A 19,439-nucleotide genomic window follows, 5' to 3' on the forward strand; every position below is an offset into this window, starting at 1 on the left:
ACATGTACTCATGAGGGATTTCATGTCCAGAAAACTTAGACTGTGTTGACAGAGGTATTTTCTTTAACATACATGTATTGTGATTCATCAGCTACTTAAAACTTCCAAAATAGACCCCGTCAAGGTTTGGAAATTGTTCACCTGCTCAAAGATCCTTTTATTCATGTGTTTCCTACAGTGCTTATGATCTCATATACAGTGGCCATATTTAACAAGGTATTTTGTTAATGAATAAAGGAATAAAGAAGTAGAATATGGAAAAGAATTACAATTAACCCTTGAACAACGCAGGGGTTAGGGATGACGACCCTGTGTGCTACCGAAAATCTGAATATAACTTATAGTTGGCCCTCTGTATCCTTGTCTCCTCTGTATCTGTGGTTTTTGCATCTGCAGATTCAACCAACCTTGGATGGTACAGTAATGTAGTATTTACTACTGAAAACAAATCCATGTATAAGTGGACCTGCACGGTTCAAACCGTGTTGGTCAAGGGTTGATGGTATAGAGATAGAACTCTTTGCACTTCTTCAGAAAATGGTGGAAGGGCTTATGATTAGAATTTCTCTTCCTAGTGTCTACAACAGATTCCTAGTGTTTACAATAGATTACACTAAGGATATTCTACTGAGCTTTTCTTACCCTTTCCTGCCTTGGGGCTATTGCACATGCTGCCCTCTCTTCCTTGGACACTCTGCTACTTTTACATGGCTCATCCTAGCTCATCATTCAGGTCTCAGCTCCAGTGGTACCCACCTCAGCTCCAATAGTATCCCCCCTGACACCAAGCAGTTGTTAAAGCTTACTTTAACCACTAGTGTAAAGTGGTCCCCACATTTTCCCATTTTGGAATATTGAAATGCTGTTAATTGTTCAAAGTGTTTCTTTTTCTTTTTTGAAAAAAAGTGTTTCTTTTTTTCATATCAATAGTTTTAATCAATTAGTGAAGGGAAAAACCCTCACTAATTCTTTTCTATGACCCTCAGTGTTGCCAAAACCAATGAATATTTCTTGGTCATCATCCTAACTGACCTTTCGCTTGCATTAAAAAAGCTGTCTACTCCCTTCTTGAAACACTGTCCTCTCCTAGCCTCCATCTAGTTTTCCTCTGTCATCTCTTCCCTCTCCTTTGTATTCTCTCTTTTCCAGTGTTCTCTCTTTTCTCAGACCTCTTAACAATGCAGAGTCCTGGGGCTTTGTCCTTAAGATATTTTTGGTCCAAATTCTCATCCAGTCTTATAGACTGAAATACCCTGATTACTTCCAAATTTATATCTTAGACTATACTTCTCCCTTGAGTTCTGAATTCATAAATATTCAACACTTTTTGACATCTCTGCTAGGATTTCTAATAATTTCCCACATCTAACATGATTAAACAGAAGTCACGCTTTCCCTCCTCCCAAACCAGTTCCTCCCCTTGCATCCCTCACAGCACTATCTCCCATCTCTAGCTCAGGCCCAAAGCCCAGGAAACATCGTTAACTCTTCTCTTTTCCTAACCTCCCAATCTGATTAATCAGCAATCCTGGCAATTACATCTCCAAAGAGTTCTTGAATCCACCACTTCTTGTTCATTTTCCCCTGCAACTCACACACCCGCTCGCACTCCCAGCCAGACCGTATCACATGATGCCTAGAGCACTTTACTAGTTCTTCCAGCTCTAGTCTTGTGCTTTCTCGAAATCATTATCTACATACCAGCAAAAGAGGTCTTCCTAAAACCAAACAAGAGTCTTGGTTAAATCATTAAAAGGCTTCAACATTGCACACGGAAGGAAATCTTACCCCTCCTCTGGTCCTTTGGGCACTCTGTGCACTGGTCCCACTTTCTCTTCTGACCTCCTTCACATTTTGCCAGCCTTCCCACGTTCATTACTGTCAGCCACACTGGCACGCTCCTTTTCTTACCCTTTCCTGCCTTGGGGCCATTGCACATGCTGCCCGCTCTTCCTTGGACACTCTGCTACCTTTACGTGGCTCATCCTAGCTCATCATTCAGGTCTCAGCTCCAATGGTAAACCCCCTCAGCTCCAATGGTACCCCCATCAGTAGGTTAAAGCCTACTTTAACCACTAGTGTAAAGTGGTCCCCACATTTTCCCACTATTCTCCATCTCAGCCCTTTGTTTTCCCTCTGCATAGCATATGTCAGAATTTATCATAATTTCATTTATTTGGTAGTTTCATTTTTTTCCTTCTCCACACTATAAGGAAAGGATCATATCTATAATGGTCAATGTATTTCTACTTATTATCCCAATAAACACTTGTTAAAGAAGTGTTGAAAAATACAAATAAATTAGATTTACAATCTGCAGGTAAGTGAGCTTTACTACAGTTATTAATTCACCACAAGAAAATCACACTACAAGGAAATTCAAATCAGCCATGCAAACTGAGCAGCTCGGAACCCATCTCTAGGTCACGTCTTGATCCACAAAAACAATGCATGTAAGATATGAATATTACATCAAGAAAATATAAGTTAAATGTGAAAAAAACCCCACTGTCTTCAGAATATTTTTTTCCATCAAGCTGGTTTAATTGCAATTATGATTTACTTTTTTGTTTCATGACTCTTATTGGTGATTCTTTAAAATTTTAAAAATTTACGATGTTTTTTAAGTGGATATTACAATCCAGTATTTTGTAATGTATACAAAGTAGTAGTATAGAGAGAATAGTTTTAAAAATCACCTTAAATATGCGCTACAATGAAAGTACCAAATAGAGGTTCACAGAAATTCAAAATATCATGAGATGCCTCAGTTTTCTTATACAAATAATGCCCCAAAACACCCAAGCACTAAATTTTTTCCTTCATGAGGTTAATAGAAAAACATATAGGATAATATAAACTAAGAATGTTAATTAAGAACTATGGTGGCATCATTACTTTAGATATATGAATTCTGATATACACTATTATAAGCATCTTTGCAATGAAGACATAGAGATTCATTATTTAGGTACCTTGGACATTTAACTTGATTTTGCCCAAGGCTGTACCAGCTGGATTCTGAGCCACACACATGTAAGTACCAGCATCCTCTCTGACAGCTCTGGAGATCTGCAAGCCACCACGAGGAAGAACTGCATGGCTTCTACCTACATCATAGTTACAAAAGCAGAGTGAGAAGAATTTTTATTTTCATTAAAAAATCATACCGACTTCTGAATTATAAAACTGAATTGCCATTATTTTCTTGATTGAAACGGTACCTGAAGTGATGACATTGATACCTTCCTTTTGCCAAGTGATGAAAGGACTGGGAGTCCCTGTTGCTTCACATGGTAATAAAATGGGATTGTTTAGAATGACGGCTAGTTCACTTGGCTGAGGCCGAATGACTGGAGGCTCTATAAGAACCAATCAGCAGAAATAAGCAAAGGCTCTAGTTAGTAGCATAAATGTCTGTAGTAGCCATGAGGTTAAACATGACCGAATTCAAAATTCCAAAATATTAGTGATTTCATTGTCCCAGGGAAAAGCAAATAGAGGTCATATCACATTTTTTGAGTCTTGTTACTATATCCAGTTTCCATTAGAAGAACTCCATAGAAAAGACTAAAGTCAGAAACAGTTCATAAAAATTCAAGAAGACAAATAATTTAGGGGTTGTTTTGTGTGGTTTGTCATCTGTATGTTTTCTTTAGTCTATTGAAGAACATCTATCAGGCTTTCATATCCCCAAAATATTACTGTGGTTTATGACTCTAGATGGTACCACCTGTCAAGAATAAACATGACTTAGAAAAGTACAACAGCAAAATTTTAATGAATAAATAACCTTTCATACCTTGGACATAAAGGCTCACATGTCGATGTGCAGAGCCAGCTGCATTCCTGGCAACACAAGTATATCTTCCAGCATGGCTTAATTGAGTGGCAAATATTTCAATTGCTCCTAAAAAGGAAAAATTTTTCATGCACAGTGCATCCCTGTTTTTCTGGTTTGATAAATCATGTCTCTTTGATTTTGTGTGAGTCTGCCCCCTAGCATAGTGCATGGCTTGTACTCATACTTGTACCCCCTGTGCTTACCTACCACAGTATTTTTTAAAAAATCACTATTAACAGCTTTATTTAGGCAAAACTTACAGACCATAAAATTCACTGACTTAAATGTACAATACAATGATTTTTAGTATATTTACAGAGTTGTGCAATTATAATTTAATTTTAGAAAATTTCCATTATGCCCAAAGAAATCTCACTCCACTTATAGTCCTGCCTCACTCTCAACCCCAACTGTAAGCAATCAGTAATCTAATTTCTATATATATTGGCCTTTTCTGGAAATTTCATATAGATGGGATCATACAGAAGGCTTTTGTGTCTGACTTCTACTGTGAGCATAGTTTTTGAGTTTCATCTGCTGCAGCAGGTGTCAATATTTTTGTTCCATTTTATTGCTAAATAGAATTCCATCCTGTGAATTATCCACATTTTGTTTATCCATTCACCAGTTGATGGACATTTACATTGTTTCTATGTTTTTGGCTATTGTGAATGATGCTGTATGAACATTTGCATATAAGTCTTTGGGTGGACATATGCTTTCATTTCTCTAGGTAGGGACCTAGGAATGGAGTTGCTGGGTCATATGGTAACTGTTTAACATTTTGAGAAAAGTTCTAAACTGTTTTCTTAGCACAGTACTTTGTGCTGAAGAGTAGTTAATTTTTTTTTTGTTTGTTTGTTTTGCGGTATGTGGGCCTCTTACTGTTGTGGCCTCTCCCGTTGCGGAGCACAGGCTCCGGACGCGCAGGCTCAGCGGCCATGGCTCACGGGCCCAGCCGCTCCACGGCATGTGGGATCTTCCCAGACCGGGGCACGAACCCGTGTCCCCTGCATCGGCAGGCGGACTCTCAACCACTGAGCCACCAGGGAAGCCCAAGAGTAGTTAATTTATATTTTATGACTTTACTTGCTACCCGTTTATGCAGATTTCTGAGATAGCCAAAATACTACAAATGCTTTGAAAGCCAAGTTCTATCCTGAGAACAAATCTTTCATTATTTCCCTTCTACTGAAGAAATAAACAAATTCTCTTTGAATAATATGCCCACACTCATAAACCCTCAGGATGTTAGTTGCTACTTTAATCTCCAGTGTACCTCCCCAATGCAGGATGAATTTCCAGAAACACAAATGTGAATCACTTATACTTCCATTTAGGTGAATTTTTTTCTCTTTAATATTATAAAATTTTCAATACTTAAATTCTATAAATGATGGTTACCACCACCCTCAAAAATTATCCATATAATTTAGGGCACTTAACACCCAGCCCTACTTGCTAAATTATTGAAACCTTAAAAGCAAGAACCTTGTCTTAGTTTTATATCCTCAGAAACTCAGTGGAGTATTTAGCCTATTTTAGGTACTAAATGTTTGTTGAATGAATGGACATTCTATTTGGCCAATAAAAGAAGTGTGGTTCACTCAAAGGCAACCAGTAAATTTGTTACGCCTTAGGTTTAGTAAATATGCACATAAAATCCCAGTGGTCATGCTTAATATATTCATATCAGTCCTAGATATTATTTGTTATTTTGTTTTTAGACTTTTTTTCTATCCCTTTCCCAAGTTCCCCCTCCCCACTCTTAAGTGCATTTTTTCCCAGATGCCTAAGCCCAGGAATACAGATGTACTTTATTCTTTTATTTTGGTGCAACAGAAGTCCAAGTAAGGCCATCCAGTAAAAACGAATCCAATCAATAGCTGTGTAATCACTGAGCTGGGTCTTACCTGAGGACAGAATTCTATAGCCCTCTCCTCTGGGAAGCAATCTTATACCATTTTTCGCCCAGTGAATTGAGGGAAATGGAACTCCTGAAGCTGTGCAGGTGATCACGGTGGGGGCGTGTGTGGTTACTAGGAAGTCAGTAGGCTCATCAGCTATGGAAGGTGGAACTAAAAGAAAAACAACAAAAAGAAAGAAAACTACATGTTCCCAACCCTTACAGATTTCCAAAGCCTTCTCATATATCCTTCTCTTTCTACACTGAAAGTGAATGCTTGGTCAGTGGAAAAGGAAGCTCTCTTGTGAAGTAGAGGAATGATGGAATGATATCATTATAATAACTTTCAGTCCACATACTAAGCCAGTTCTACCTTGGACAGTGAGATCCACAGTTCTCTTATCCTCTCCGGCATCACTTGTCACAGTGCACTCATAGGTTGCAGTGTCATCCACAGAAGGGGAAATAATTACTAGTGAACCTGAAGAAAGGAGCCTAGAAGAGAGATTTCAAAGTAATGAGGTGCTATATATCAATTTTCATAAATGTTTCTAGTTGGTTCAACGTGGTACTATCTTGTGAATTGAGGGAAACGGAACTCTTTCCTCCTGTTAAAATGAGCATCATTTTATGCATCAGACTTTAAGTTTATATGGCAGTGGGTTAATAGGACCTCAACCTTGACATCTGCAGGAAGCAGTGGTGTGGAATGATTGTGTTAAGAGGGAATCTTGAATTTTTTGAATGCTTATGGCATAATCAACCATGTTCTCCCAGGTGAAATACAGTGAAATGAGCACACTGATGATAGCCATTGTTTATTGGCCATTGAACACATTCCCGGCACCATCTCAAATGCTTCACATTAATCATCTCTAAATTTCACAATAACTTTGCAGATTGGTATTTGATTATTTCTACTGACAGATGGGTAACTACAAGTCTGTCTGTCTTGCACCTTTCCCTACTTCACACGTCTCCTTACATGTGGTGGATACCTTGGAGATGCATAGTACATAAATCAAAGAGTCTTTTCCTTAACTTTGAATCAACTCAAAACTAAAGTGATCTGAATCACTTCAAATGTTCAGAAGGTTGAGTAAATACACATACATTATTTAAAGTAACCTAATGAATCACTTTGCTGTAGAGCTGAAACTAACATAACATTGTTAATCAACTATGCTCCAATATAAAATAAAAATTAAAGAAAATATGTATCAAAATGAAAAATCAATAAATCTTTAAAATTTCTAGTGGTTGAACACACTAAAAAAATTAAAATAATCTAAATAAGAATATCCGTATTCTTACTTCAAACTGTGCAATGATGAATGGAAATGACTTGATTCAATGGAAACATACTTGACCTGCTTTTTTATTCAAGGGCATTGTACATTTTCCCCATAGTATATGCTTTCAAGTCACTAATGCCAAAAGATTAAGAGGGTGAGAAAGAGGGAGAAGCAACAGAGTTTCAAGTGAAACACTCCTAGTTTCATATTTCCTGATATATCAGAACTGATTTTTGTTAAGGTAGGTCTATGAGAACATTTGCTTTCAGAACTATGGCAAACCTTTTGCAAGATATCTATTAACTTGAGATACAAGAAATGATGCTTATCTAAAGTATCAGAAATTCCTAGTTTCTTTTTTAAAGGTTAGTCTTTAAAAAGTATGATATCATATTAAGAGCAATGGTAGTCAAGCTGGAAGAATACAAAAAACTGGGAGAAAATGCTGTTCTTCCTCCCTCCACATGCTGCCAAATACCTATGCTGTATTTCAAGGTATAAAATTTGATTTTTATTCTGCAACTAAAACTCATATTATTTCTACAGAATAGTTTTTCTTTTATACCAAATGATGTTTTTATCTTTTGTCTTTATAAAATTCCAAAAGATACTAAAAAAAAAAAGCAGAATGGAAATCTAATTTTTTAGAGCTCAGACAGTTATCTACAGGACTTATGAATACAGAAGTTGCACCTATAATTCAGAAATAAGATTTTAGGTTGAAAAACTAATTCTACATTAAGAAAAAATAATACGCTCTCTACATACTAGCTAATTCTTCATACTTTATATATTTGCTGTCTCCATTGATAGAGTTTAAATGTTAATTCTTTTAAAAATTATGTTTCTAAATAATAGGTGGGATTTTCCAGTTAAATTATTCCTTACCGGTATGAATTCTGATTTTGATCCACATTAAGAAGATGCCCATTTTTTCTCCAGTTGATTGATGGTTTTGGTATCCCAGTAGCCTCACAAGCCAGAGTGGTTTGAACATTTACTGTTACAGTTATGTTGGTAGGACCCAGAGCAATAGATGGAGGAACTAAAACGAAGTCACCAAGTAAGAAACAGGTTCAGTAAATAGTATGCCATTCGAAGTATCTCTGCCAAACTGAAATTAATCATTGCTAACTTGCTTTATAGTCATGAACACAATAAGGTTCTGTGAATTTACGCAGTGTTGTGATGATGCTTATAATATAGTGTAATACATTTAAATAGCACTAGATATGAAGGTCTTTATGTTATGACCTCACTGGTTTAGGCTACCAAAGAATATCTGACCCAAAGATTGGATGTTGTTCATAAAAGTACATTTACCATGGACTTGTAAATCTATTCGCCTGCGATCTGTTCCAGCAGCATTGGTAGCCATACACAAATATCTCCCACTATCAGTAACATGTGCTGACTGGATGTGAAGGAATCCATTTTCCAAGACGGAGTATCTATAAGAAAGATCACAAGTGAGTTCCTCCAGATCAGCCTTTCTGATTATGCACATTTTGACTGAGAACATTATAAAATACCCAGTTAAATCCATTTTTAGTCCTTTTCCTACTTCAGAAATTTATAATACCCTTGGTGGAAAAAAAAGGATATTCTGCAAAGGTGCACAGCAGATGGGCTTGTGATCTTGGATAGATTATAATCATTACATTTTGAACATAAGCCTTAAGAATTATGCTTTTAAAATACTATATTCTGATCCTCATTTAAGATGAAGAGACTCACTTTAGAATGAAAAGACCCAAATAATGCATTGGATCAAAGATTTTAAAACTTGTATTTCAGTTCTTACAGTATTTTTTCTCCTTTTCCAGAATTGTTACCTTGCATGATTCTCAGATAGAACAGCTCCATCCTTTCTCCATGTTATCCTTGGGGTTGGCACACCTTCCGCAAAGCATTCCAATACAGTTGACTTATTTAAGTGAATGACAAGACTCTGGGGGCCACTCTTTATGCTTGGAGGAACTGCACAAGAGATGCATGTGGAAAACTTCCTTTATATCAATAACATAGCCTGAACTAAGACTCTTAAGAGGTAATACAAAGTGAGATTTGAGTTAAATGTATGGCTTTGCCTACAGCTAATTCAGGTTAGTATAAATAGAATTGGGGTTGAGTCTTATTCAAGGTAAGATTTTATTTAAAAATTTACTTAAAAATGAAGAGTAAATGGGTGGGGAAGCTTTAAATCCCTGATATGGTGTATGAAATCTGGCTTTCTAATGAAAGAGGCTTGAATAGAATAAAAGTCATCTCTGGTATGATACAAATTAAAGATGATCTTTCTTATCTCTCTTTGGCCAAATAATGGTCAGAGAATGTTAATACTGGAACAACTTCACTTTAAATAAAGGATAGAAAGTGGGGTGTTATAACAAAGCACATCTGTGATTAATTATGCAAGTTTCAGAGTGTGTATTTTATTAATCATTGAGTTCATATGGGAATAGAAAACTTGAATTTTAATTTTAGTGTTAGAGATATTAGCTGCCTGGGTCACTCAACTTGTAAAGTTTCGTATATTAAAAATCCAAAGGGACGGTTTTGAAAAAGTCTGTATCATATTCTTGAAATTTGGCAGATTTTAGTGTTTAGATTTTATATTTGAGAAAATTACAGTCCCATGGCAGTCCCTGTCTAGCACATATATAATCAAACACCAACATCAACAAAGGTGACTAAATAATTGGCTACTTGTCATCCAGAGATTTAGTGTATTAACTTCTCCAATGGCTCTGATCTGAATGACGCAAAACATCAGGATATGCTGATAACAATTGGACATATATTGTCCTCTAAGAGAAATGTATCTTTTTCTTTTGAAATTGAGTTAGTTTGAATATAGTGATAGTACAAATATCATGTGTTGTCTTTATGAAAAGAAATAAGATAAGCACAAGAATTTGTTTAGTATGCTCATAAAAAATAAAAATGTTATCATCTCTTTAAATGCCCTTATCTAAATTTTTAAATTGTGAAATAGTGATTAATTTTTCTTACCATTTACAGTGAGAATAAATTCTCTTGTAGTCTTTCCTGCAATGTTGCTGGCAACACACGTATAATTGGCTGTATCACCTAGATCTGCATTATTAATTTGCAAGTATCTCCCTCCAGATAGGATTCTTACTCGAGGTGTTGCCTGGATTCAGTAAGTAAAATTTACCATTAAAATATCAGACAAATAAAATAAAATATTAATCATCAAAAATAACTATAGTGAACTGTAGTGCACCTGTCTCCCAGTATCTTTTTCTGCTCCCCCCACTGCTATCTTGGTATCAAAAACTCTTGGGAAATATTTCTATGAGTGTAGTTAAAGCAAGAGCACAATCAGTGTCTCCAGTTCTTCACAGTGACGGCCACAATGAACCTCTCAAGGATGAAAAGGCGTCTCAAGTTGGGCCCATTCGAGCTCCCCAGAAAGACACTGCTGGAAGTGTTGGAATAAGGCATATTTTTACTGGAATCACTGGTAGTGAAGATGACATAGCTTGGTGGCAGTCTTACCACCATGTGGGGACAGCTTGCTCTGAATCTAAGACATAAGCAGAGGTGGGATTCAGAGAAAGGACAGAGATGCTTGACTACCTGGTTAGAGCCTCTGGATCTAGTAATGCCTAAAGCTTAAGTTCACCAATTACTATAGCTAATAAATATCTTTTTTTCCATTTAAATTATTTTGAGTTTGAATTGTCACTTAAAGCTGAAAGTTTCCTGACTAATAAATTAACTTTGGTTAACTTACAGGAAATAATTATCCTTCAACATATTTAACATAAGTAAATAAATGATTTTAGTCTACAAATATTTATTAAGCACTTATTTTGCATCCAGGCATGGGACCAAGAATTATGAAAATGCAGAGACCTATTTTGAAATGAAATACTGAAATATAATGAAATCTAATCTCTGCTATAATGTCCAATTGGGGATTGTTCATAGACTTTAAAAAATGCCAGGTAACATCAAAGACTGGTATTTTCTGATTGTGCCTAAGTGGAACTACTTCAGGAAGAGCCCAAATAAGATTTTTCTACCATATGGGTTCTGTCCCAGATAAACATATATTTCTAATGAAAAAAGTTGTTCACACTAACATAGACAGTTCAGGTCAATTTATCTTGAAAGTCCACATATTTTCTCTAGGCCTTTCCTTGCTACAGGGGCTATTAATGGTAAACTTTTATTACTTCTGATGAGAATAAGTGATTTCTTAAACATACATGGTAAGTTCTACGCAACATTTTAATTTTGATATGGGTATAGCAGGATTTTAGGCTAATAAAAAAATTCTGAGTTGATTCTCATGTCTTTCTTCCATGAACATCAGTAAGTTCTGCCAACTTATTCAGTCTCACTACAATTTTCTCTGGTTCTCTTCTCATTTACTGCCAGTGATTCTTCCAAATTTGATTTCTTTCCTCAGATAGAACATCATTCTCAGCTGATGACCTTAATTCCTACTTCATTGAGAAAATCAAAGCCCGGTGCCTGCAATTTCTCCCTCTCATCTCTTGCATACGAATGCAACCTTCCTTCCTATTTTTCCATCTCTGTGGAAAAAGGTCAACGCTTCTGTCCAAGGCTAATGTCTTCACCTGTCACCAGGGTCCCAACCCTTCCCCACTCGACACACTTAGTCCTGTATCTTCCATCTCTTTCAGTAAATAAGCATATACAAGTCTCTTTTGTATTTAAGTAACAGTCCACAATCATTTCCACTTCCTCTTCTTTAACTCCCCCAGACAGCTGTAACCTGTCTTCTACTTTGATCACTGTATTGAAGAACCGTTGTTCAGATCTTTAATCAAGTCTATGTATTGCCAAAGCCAGTGAATACAACTTAATTTGTATCTTAACATGGACTCTGTTAACCACTCCCACTCTCTTCCTTGGCTTTCAGTACACCAATGTCTCCTATATTTAATCTTATTTCTCTGAGTCCTCATTCTCAGTCCCATTCTTCTCTTCTTCCTTTGCTCACCTTTTAATTGTCAATGTTGCCTTAGGCTTTATTCTCATTTTCAGGTCTTCTCACACTGTGTGCTTTCTGGCTGACCTCATACAAACTGATGGCTTCAGCAACAGGTTACACCATTGAGGACCACCAAATCAAAGATGTTTTTGATGAAATATGGACCCATATGTCTTAGTGCTTCTTAGAAGCTCCACTTAGATAATATATAGGTAATTCAAACTCAAAATATCTAAAACTGGACTCATTTTTTTCCCCATAACTGTTGAAATCAGTCTGTCCCAGTACTGACATCACTTGGTCATATATGAGATTAGCCTGAATGTCTGTATCATCAACATTCACTCAGTCCCTATCTGAACACCTAATGGTCTAGAGTGAAATGCACACATGGGAGATAAGACTATGGAGGAAAAGTCAGAGCATGAAGGGCTTTGTGGGCTAAGCTGGGCAGTTTAACCCGAATCCTAAAATCTATGGAGAATCATCAAAGGATTTTAATCAAGGTCTACTTCAACCATACCAAGCTATCTGCAGTTCCTGGGACAGCAGCATTCCTTCTCCTGTAATGTCTTTGTACATGCTATCACTTATGTTTGGAATCCCCTTCTTCTTTCTCACCCAACATCTACCCAACATTTAAACTGAACTCACCCTTTCCAAGAGGCTCCCCTGGGCTATTCCTTACCCTTCAGTCTGGATTACTTGCTTCTCCCCTGTGTTTCCATAAAATGCTGTATATCCCTCTAAGATATTGTTTATTGAATATCAGCAGTATCAATTTTCTACAATCTTTGATATCCTTCTGTGTATTTTCAGATAGTCTGTGAGCTCCTTGAGGATCAAGATTATTCTCAGGGGCAATCATAGTGCCTAGCATTATAATAGGCACACAATAAATAGAGAAACTGAGGCACAGGACTGTTAAGTGATATGCATGATGATTTAACAAGGAAGCAACTCTCAGCACCCAGTCTCTCTGTGTTTGGCATTTGTGTGATTTGATGATGGTGAAAGCCTTTCTGCCTTATGTATTAGGGACACAATTTCCTTTTATTTAGGCACAGTGTACCACAATAGGTTATACTAACAGGATGAGGAAGAACAAAGGAGAAACAAAAGGATAAGTAAGTACTAGGATAAGGACAATCAGAGCATTCAAAGTCACGGCTTTGAGCCAACCCTAAAAGCCTACTTAGGATCCTGGGCTGTGACACTATAGGGCAGCAGACAGATATCACCTGAGCATGGGAACCTTTAAAGAGCCAGTAACTGTGTTTTCAAAGATTCCAGTCCATATTTCTGGTGTTGCGCAGATCCTTGGGGTCACTCCTGAGGACCAAGTTTGGACTAGGGAAATTCAGTAATAGGTTTGCCCTAGGGAGTTGGCAGGACAGGTCAGGTCTTTTGAGACTCTGATGGTTTCTTCTCTCTCAAGTAAAGACAAATGGTACAGATGAACCTATTTGCAGAGCAGGAATAGAAAGGCAGATGTAGAGAACGGACATGTGGACACAGTGGGGGAAGGGGAGGGTGGGATAAATTGGGAGATTAGGTTTGACATAAATACACTACCATGTGTAAAACAGATAGCTAGTGGGAACCTGCTGTATGGCACAGGGAGCTCAGCTCAGTGCTCTGTGATGACCTAGATGGGTGGGATGTTGGGGGGAGGGAGGTCCAAGAAGGAGGGGATATATGTATATATATGGCTGATTCACTTCACTGTACAGCAGAAACTAACACAACATTGTAAAGCAACTATACTCCAATTAAAAAAAAAGACATAGCTGAGTGTTTTAATTCAACTTTAATCCACGGGCTCCAGGAGATATATACTTGGGACAATTTACAGAGTATATAAATCAAAATACCTGTCTTTTGCCTCATAACTAGCTACTAACTACTCCAAGAAGGCTGAGAAAAAGGCTGATTAAAGGACCCTGTGCCCACCCCTGTAATGTTGAATAACTAGTAGTCTGACACTGTTTGGTTTTATCTCCCTAGCAAGGACTCTCTTGCTGATTTTTTTGTCTCACAATGAATCTGTGGAATTTAGCAAGATTTACCTGTAACCGTTCTCCATTTTTAAGCCAGGTGATTACAGGTGGGGGCACTGCATCCGATTTGCATTCCAATGTCACTTGTCTGTTCCGTAACACAGTGAAATCCTGGGGCTCATCAGTTCCAGCAATATTAGGGGGGACTGGGCATGAGAACAAATACACCAAAGGCTTTTAATAAACAGGATATAAAATGATCTGGATTATCTGAGGTGTTCAACGAATGTTGCTTCTGCTGTATGAAATAAAAAGCATAAACTTAAAACATTACTCATTCAATTTATAGTACAATGATTACAAATAGTGAAAAATTTTTTACCTTTCTCAGTACTTTCACATACATCAAGTAATGGAATTCTTCCAATGGCCACGTAAATGACAGGATAAGTAATATAATCAGAGTCTAAGTACAAAGAAGGGATTCCTTGTCTAGCTCTACACTTGGTAATAATTTTCTCTGAACATCATATTTTAAAACTTCTAAATTAGGGTCTGCCCATTATAATATATAGAAATATGTACATTTTTCTTAATATGCAGAAAGGGGGAGGGGCAAAATAGGGTTAAGGAATTAAGAGGTACAAACTACTATGTATAAAATAAATAAGCTACAAGGATATATTGTAAAGGGAATACAGTCACTATTTTATAATAACTTTAAATGGAGTATAATTTATACAAATTTTCAATCACCTCTCCATGAAGAGTAATTCCCATTTCTATGTCAAAATACTATCGGCCACAGTCTAATTTGCCCAACTTTTCTAGAAGGTAATTTGGCCTTAAATGGGGTGTGTGTGTGTGTGTGTGTGTGTGTGTGTGTGTACATGCATGTGTGTGTACTTGCATATAATCAAGTAAATATACCTACAGAGATTTATCAAAACAAAATAATTAAAGGAAGAGGCCAACACACATGTACAAAGATGTCTATAATAGTGTGGCTTATATTGGTTAAAAATACAAAACAGCTTAAATATCCAAAAATAAGGAATGTATTAAATAAATAATGGCATATTCATAAAATGGGACATCATGGAATCACTAGAAAGTAATGTTATAAAAATACATTTTTTGACATGAAAACATGTTCACCATACCACTAAATAAGATAAAAAAGTTAAATACTATATGCTGTATGATCACATTTCTGTGACAATATTTATATGTAAAAAGGTCTTATCTTTGTGTGATGAGATTATGATTGATTTATATAATTTACACTCTATGATTTAAAACCAATGAATATGAATTATTTGTGCAGGAACAAAACAAATAACTCAAAAAATCCATTAAACTATTCCCAACAATAGTTTAATGGACTACTGTGATCAAATATAAAAATCAGATTTGCAAAATACATTTTTCCTAATATATAAACATAGTTTTATGATATGTTAGACAGTTACTCTATGTTCCATAATTATGCCTTTTAATTAGGTATTAATGTATGATGGACAGCAGGACATTTTGCCAACTTTACCATGAACTCTCACTAAATATTCTTTATCATCATCTCCTGCAGGACTGGATGCCAGACACGTATATCTTCCTGTATCTTCCACCTATAAAATTCGAATAAGTGAATGACACAATGTTAACATGCTGGTTTTGGTGATGAGAATAAATATCTATTAGGATGAATATAGAAGTCTCACACAAAGCAAGATATCATTAAGAGTACAGTAATAAAATTTAGTAAATGGTTTTAACATTTGTGATTAAATGTAACTTACACATTTAATCAGTTAAGTGTATCAGTTACATTTGATACTGATACTGAGCATGGCTTGACATCTGTTACATGTAAATCTATGTATTTGACATAGATTTAACAGGGTTTTGGTATTTGATCTCAGAATGTTTGCATATTAGGTATATTTAATGATCTCAGAAAGGGCAGATACATATAAGACCTACCACCATACATGACAGACTAGATACTACAGTATTTATTGAAGAAATAAGTATTTATAAATTTAAATTGCAGACTGAAAATTCTACTGGAGTCTTCCTGAAGAAAATAAAATACATTAACCAACCAAAAAAGTAAATAAAATATCAGGTTATTTTAATAAAGCACATTAATACCACATTTTTAGTCCACCTTTGATATACATGGTGAAACAAAATAGCTATATTATGTAATTTGGCTGTAAATAGGTCAGGCTGACAGCAAAATCTACTATTTTCTGACAAAAACCAGAAACATTTCTTTAAAAATCTCCATACATAGTTTCCACTGGAAGTGTTAGTCTTCATTCATATTTGACATTGTGTAGAGGATGTCTTATGTATGTGTAAAGGATACACTGAAAAACAGATGATCTTACTACTGTGAAAAATATATTTTTGAAAAGTAGAAAATCCTGTTTTCATTTATTTTATTACTTGAATACTCCTAGAACACTGGGAATTTTAAACTTCTTACATTCAAAACTGACTTTATAGTTTATGGAAAAACGTTTTGGTAGGCTGCAAAAGGTCCACTGAAAAAATTTAAGGCTAGTATGTTTGGAAAATTAAATATGACTTTAGAAGAATGACTGTCTCATCGTCCTTCAATTAAGAATTGGAAGTGATGCACTACTGTCTAGAGAATAATTTCTAAATTTCTCATCATATCTTTCTAACCTCTAAAAGTCAACTCTTACTCCACCAATTCAGTTTATTCCCAAATCATATTGCCCTCTCCACTTGTCGTGACTTAGCCAAACTTGCACTATCATTCATGACTGTTTTGAGATCTTGCCTTCTCCAAGAAACATTTCCTGACAACTTATACCCTTCTGAATCCTGACAGTTACTATTAGTAGCTACATTTCCTAAAGAGTGTTCTGTTAATAGGGTGTTTAAAAAATTATAGTTAGGTTTCTTTGGAGTAAGAGTTTGCAGAGTTGTTGACATGCATTATGGCTCACAAAGGAGAGGAAGGTACAGTATATAGAGTTTTTCAGATCTACTTAATCACAGAATTTTTCTCCCCTTGGAATAAATTACAGAATGAGGGTTTGATGGAAAATGTGTTAGCAAACTCTTGTCTTTACCACACAGTTTGGAATTTGCAAAGCATCCATTAGGTAGTAGACATAACTACATGCTATAGATACATACACAAAAAGACACAGGTAACTAAGATATAATTTAGTAATAAGTGCTTTAACAGAGAGAGGTACCAAATGTGAAAACACAGAGGACCAGAGGAACCAAGAGCAGTCTTGAGACTTGATAATATTTAACTTTTCAATTCTGTAATGTTTTTCTTATTGTTTTCCTAATTTGGTCCTATGTAGTTTTATTTTTCTTAGAAAATTGGAAATTCCTTGAAGGCTGAGAAACGTCTTATGTATTAGATTTGTATTCTCCACAAAAGCTAGAATGTGTGGGTCACCATTTAACACTCTATGGAACCTTTGTCTTGTTTTGTTATAACATAACTTTTCATTCTTATATTTAAGACGCAGTGTAATGTGGCCTTAATTTCCCTCTAAAGCTTTATTTACCATGATTCCTTTATACTTATGGTTCTAGTGCACACACTTCCCTGTCTCCATGCTATTCCCTATGTTACAAAATTCTTTTGCTTCCTTTTTGGTCTGTTGAAATTATAACATTCAAGGGTTTTGATTCAGTATGTGGTTTGACAGTTGGACCTGAGTTTTCTCTGGGTTACTGAAGTGCTTGACAGAGGGAAGAGGGGAATGGAAGGTGTGTTCTCCTTGATGTTAGAAACAAGAACTGGGCTGAGTTCCACTGGCTATGCTTTTTTTTTTTTTTTCATTCTCCAAATATTTATTGAGCACCTAATATAAACCAGACAAGGTGCTTGAAATATACTGTTAACAAGATGAAGAAGCTCCTTAACCCAAGGAACTCACAGTCTAGCCTAAAGGCAAATATTTATCAAATAATCCCACAAATAAATCATGATAGATCATGATAAATGCTGTTTATTGTAAAAAGTCATGACAAGTTGTGACAGGATATCACCCGAGGGCTTGATGTTCTCAGACAGTAGTAGGTGAGGTTTCTCCATGGAAGAGACATTTACGTTCTAAAGCATGAACAGGAGTCGCCTAGGACAGGGGTAGGGGTAGGGGTAGGGGAAGGATGGCGTGGAACTGTCCAAGCAGAGGAACAGCGTGTGCAAAGACCCCAGTGCGGGAGAGGGTACAGAGCACCTGAGGGCCTGAACTAGACCAGAGTGGCTGACAGCAGAGAGCAAACAGGAGAGTGGCCCGAGATGAGGAGGGAGCAGGGTAAGGACCTTGGCCTTTATCCCAAGAGAAATGGGGGCTATTGAGGTTTTTAAGCAGGGAACTGACATGATAAGATGTGTACTTCATGATCACTCAGCCACTCTGTGGAGAATGAACTGGAGAGGGCCAGAGGGGAAGTGCAGAGGCCAACATGGGAGATAAATAGAAGGAAAAGAGAAAATGAGAGGGTGTGAGCAACCCCATGTCAGTCGGGAGGCAAACCGGTAGAGATTAAGAACATGGGCTCGGAATCAAGCTGCCCAGTTTGTGTCCTGACTCTGTTACTTACTCTACGATCTGGAGCAAATTACCTAAGCTCATCTCTAAAACAGGGATAGTATCTGCCTATGTCCTAGATGGTGTGAGGATTAAATGACAAATACACCTCAAGAACTCAGAATGGTATCTGGCACACAGGAACGTGCTGTGGCCCAAGGCCACACAGCTACTACTAGAAACAGAAATACTGGACTGCTCTGATTAAAGCTGGGGGTGGGCGGGCCGGGCCCCGAGCCTCGTCCACTTGTCCACCCCTAACCACCACCTTGTCCTAGTCCCACCCACGCAGCCCTAAATGCCTGGGACTTCACAGACTCCCTCTCTGCCAAAGAAGGTTGGCCTCAGAGTGGTCTGTTGGGAGCCTGTCTCCTGGGCACTGTGTGAAAAAATGGGGTGACAGCAGCTGACCCGTTTAAGACTTCTGGCACGCAGGGCCACGCTCAACTTTATAATATAACTAGACTAGAACCTCAGAAGGCTTTTGCTTCCCTTACTTCATCTACCAAAAGGAAAAAAAAGTCTAAACACTCTTCTGCTTGCTGACGTATATATAAACTGTTTTATTTTTTAAATAACGATGAAGGGGAAAAAGGCCACGAAACAGAGAAAAATAGCCTCGAAGGAACTCGAAGGAAATGTAGATCTCAGAAGGGTACGGTTGACAGAAATGCCTTTGAAGGAACTTCTGAGAAGTTTATGGTGGCCCTCACTACCTGCCTGCTTTATTCATTCTGTCTCCCCTCTCTGCCCCTCCTAAGCCATGGTTCTGATCCGGTTTCGAGCAGAGACTTAGTCAACTC

The 19,439-nt window shown here is 36.9% G+C and overlaps 1 protein-coding gene across 1 annotated transcript in view; it reads right to left on the reverse strand.

Annotated features, from left to right (window-relative positions):
- Positions 1-19,439, reverse strand: part of HMCN1 (hemicentin 1) — a 525,244-nt gene that overhangs the window by 108,687 nt on the left and 397,118 nt on the right. The window contains exons 70-80 of the mRNA XM_027083004.1: positions 15,585-15,666; positions 14,108-14,244; positions 10,061-10,202; positions 8,881-9,025; positions 8,369-8,496; positions 7,934-8,090; positions 6,124-6,245; positions 5,758-5,922; positions 3,803-3,910; positions 3,225-3,362; positions 2,976-3,110 (exon numbers count right to left, since the gene is read on the reverse strand). Coding sequence (XP_026938805.1) covers positions 2,976-3,110; positions 3,225-3,362; positions 3,803-3,910; positions 5,758-5,922; positions 6,124-6,245; positions 7,934-8,090; positions 8,369-8,496; positions 8,881-9,025; positions 10,061-10,202; positions 14,108-14,244; positions 15,585-15,666 — 1,459 coding nt within the window. The remainder of the gene's footprint in view (positions 1-2,975; positions 3,111-3,224; positions 3,363-3,802; positions 3,911-5,757; positions 5,923-6,123; positions 6,246-7,933; positions 8,091-8,368; positions 8,497-8,880; positions 9,026-10,060; positions 10,203-14,107; positions 14,245-15,584; positions 15,667-19,439) is intronic.

This window comes from Aethalodelphis obliquidens, unplaced genomic scaffold (assembly GCF_003676395.1).
Source record: "Aethalodelphis obliquidens isolate GAN/ISIS:26980383/991018 unplaced genomic scaffold, ASM367639v1 scaffold48, whole genome shotgun sequence".
Lineage (NCBI taxonomy): Eukaryota > Metazoa > Chordata > Mammalia > Artiodactyla > Delphinidae > Aethalodelphis > Aethalodelphis obliquidens.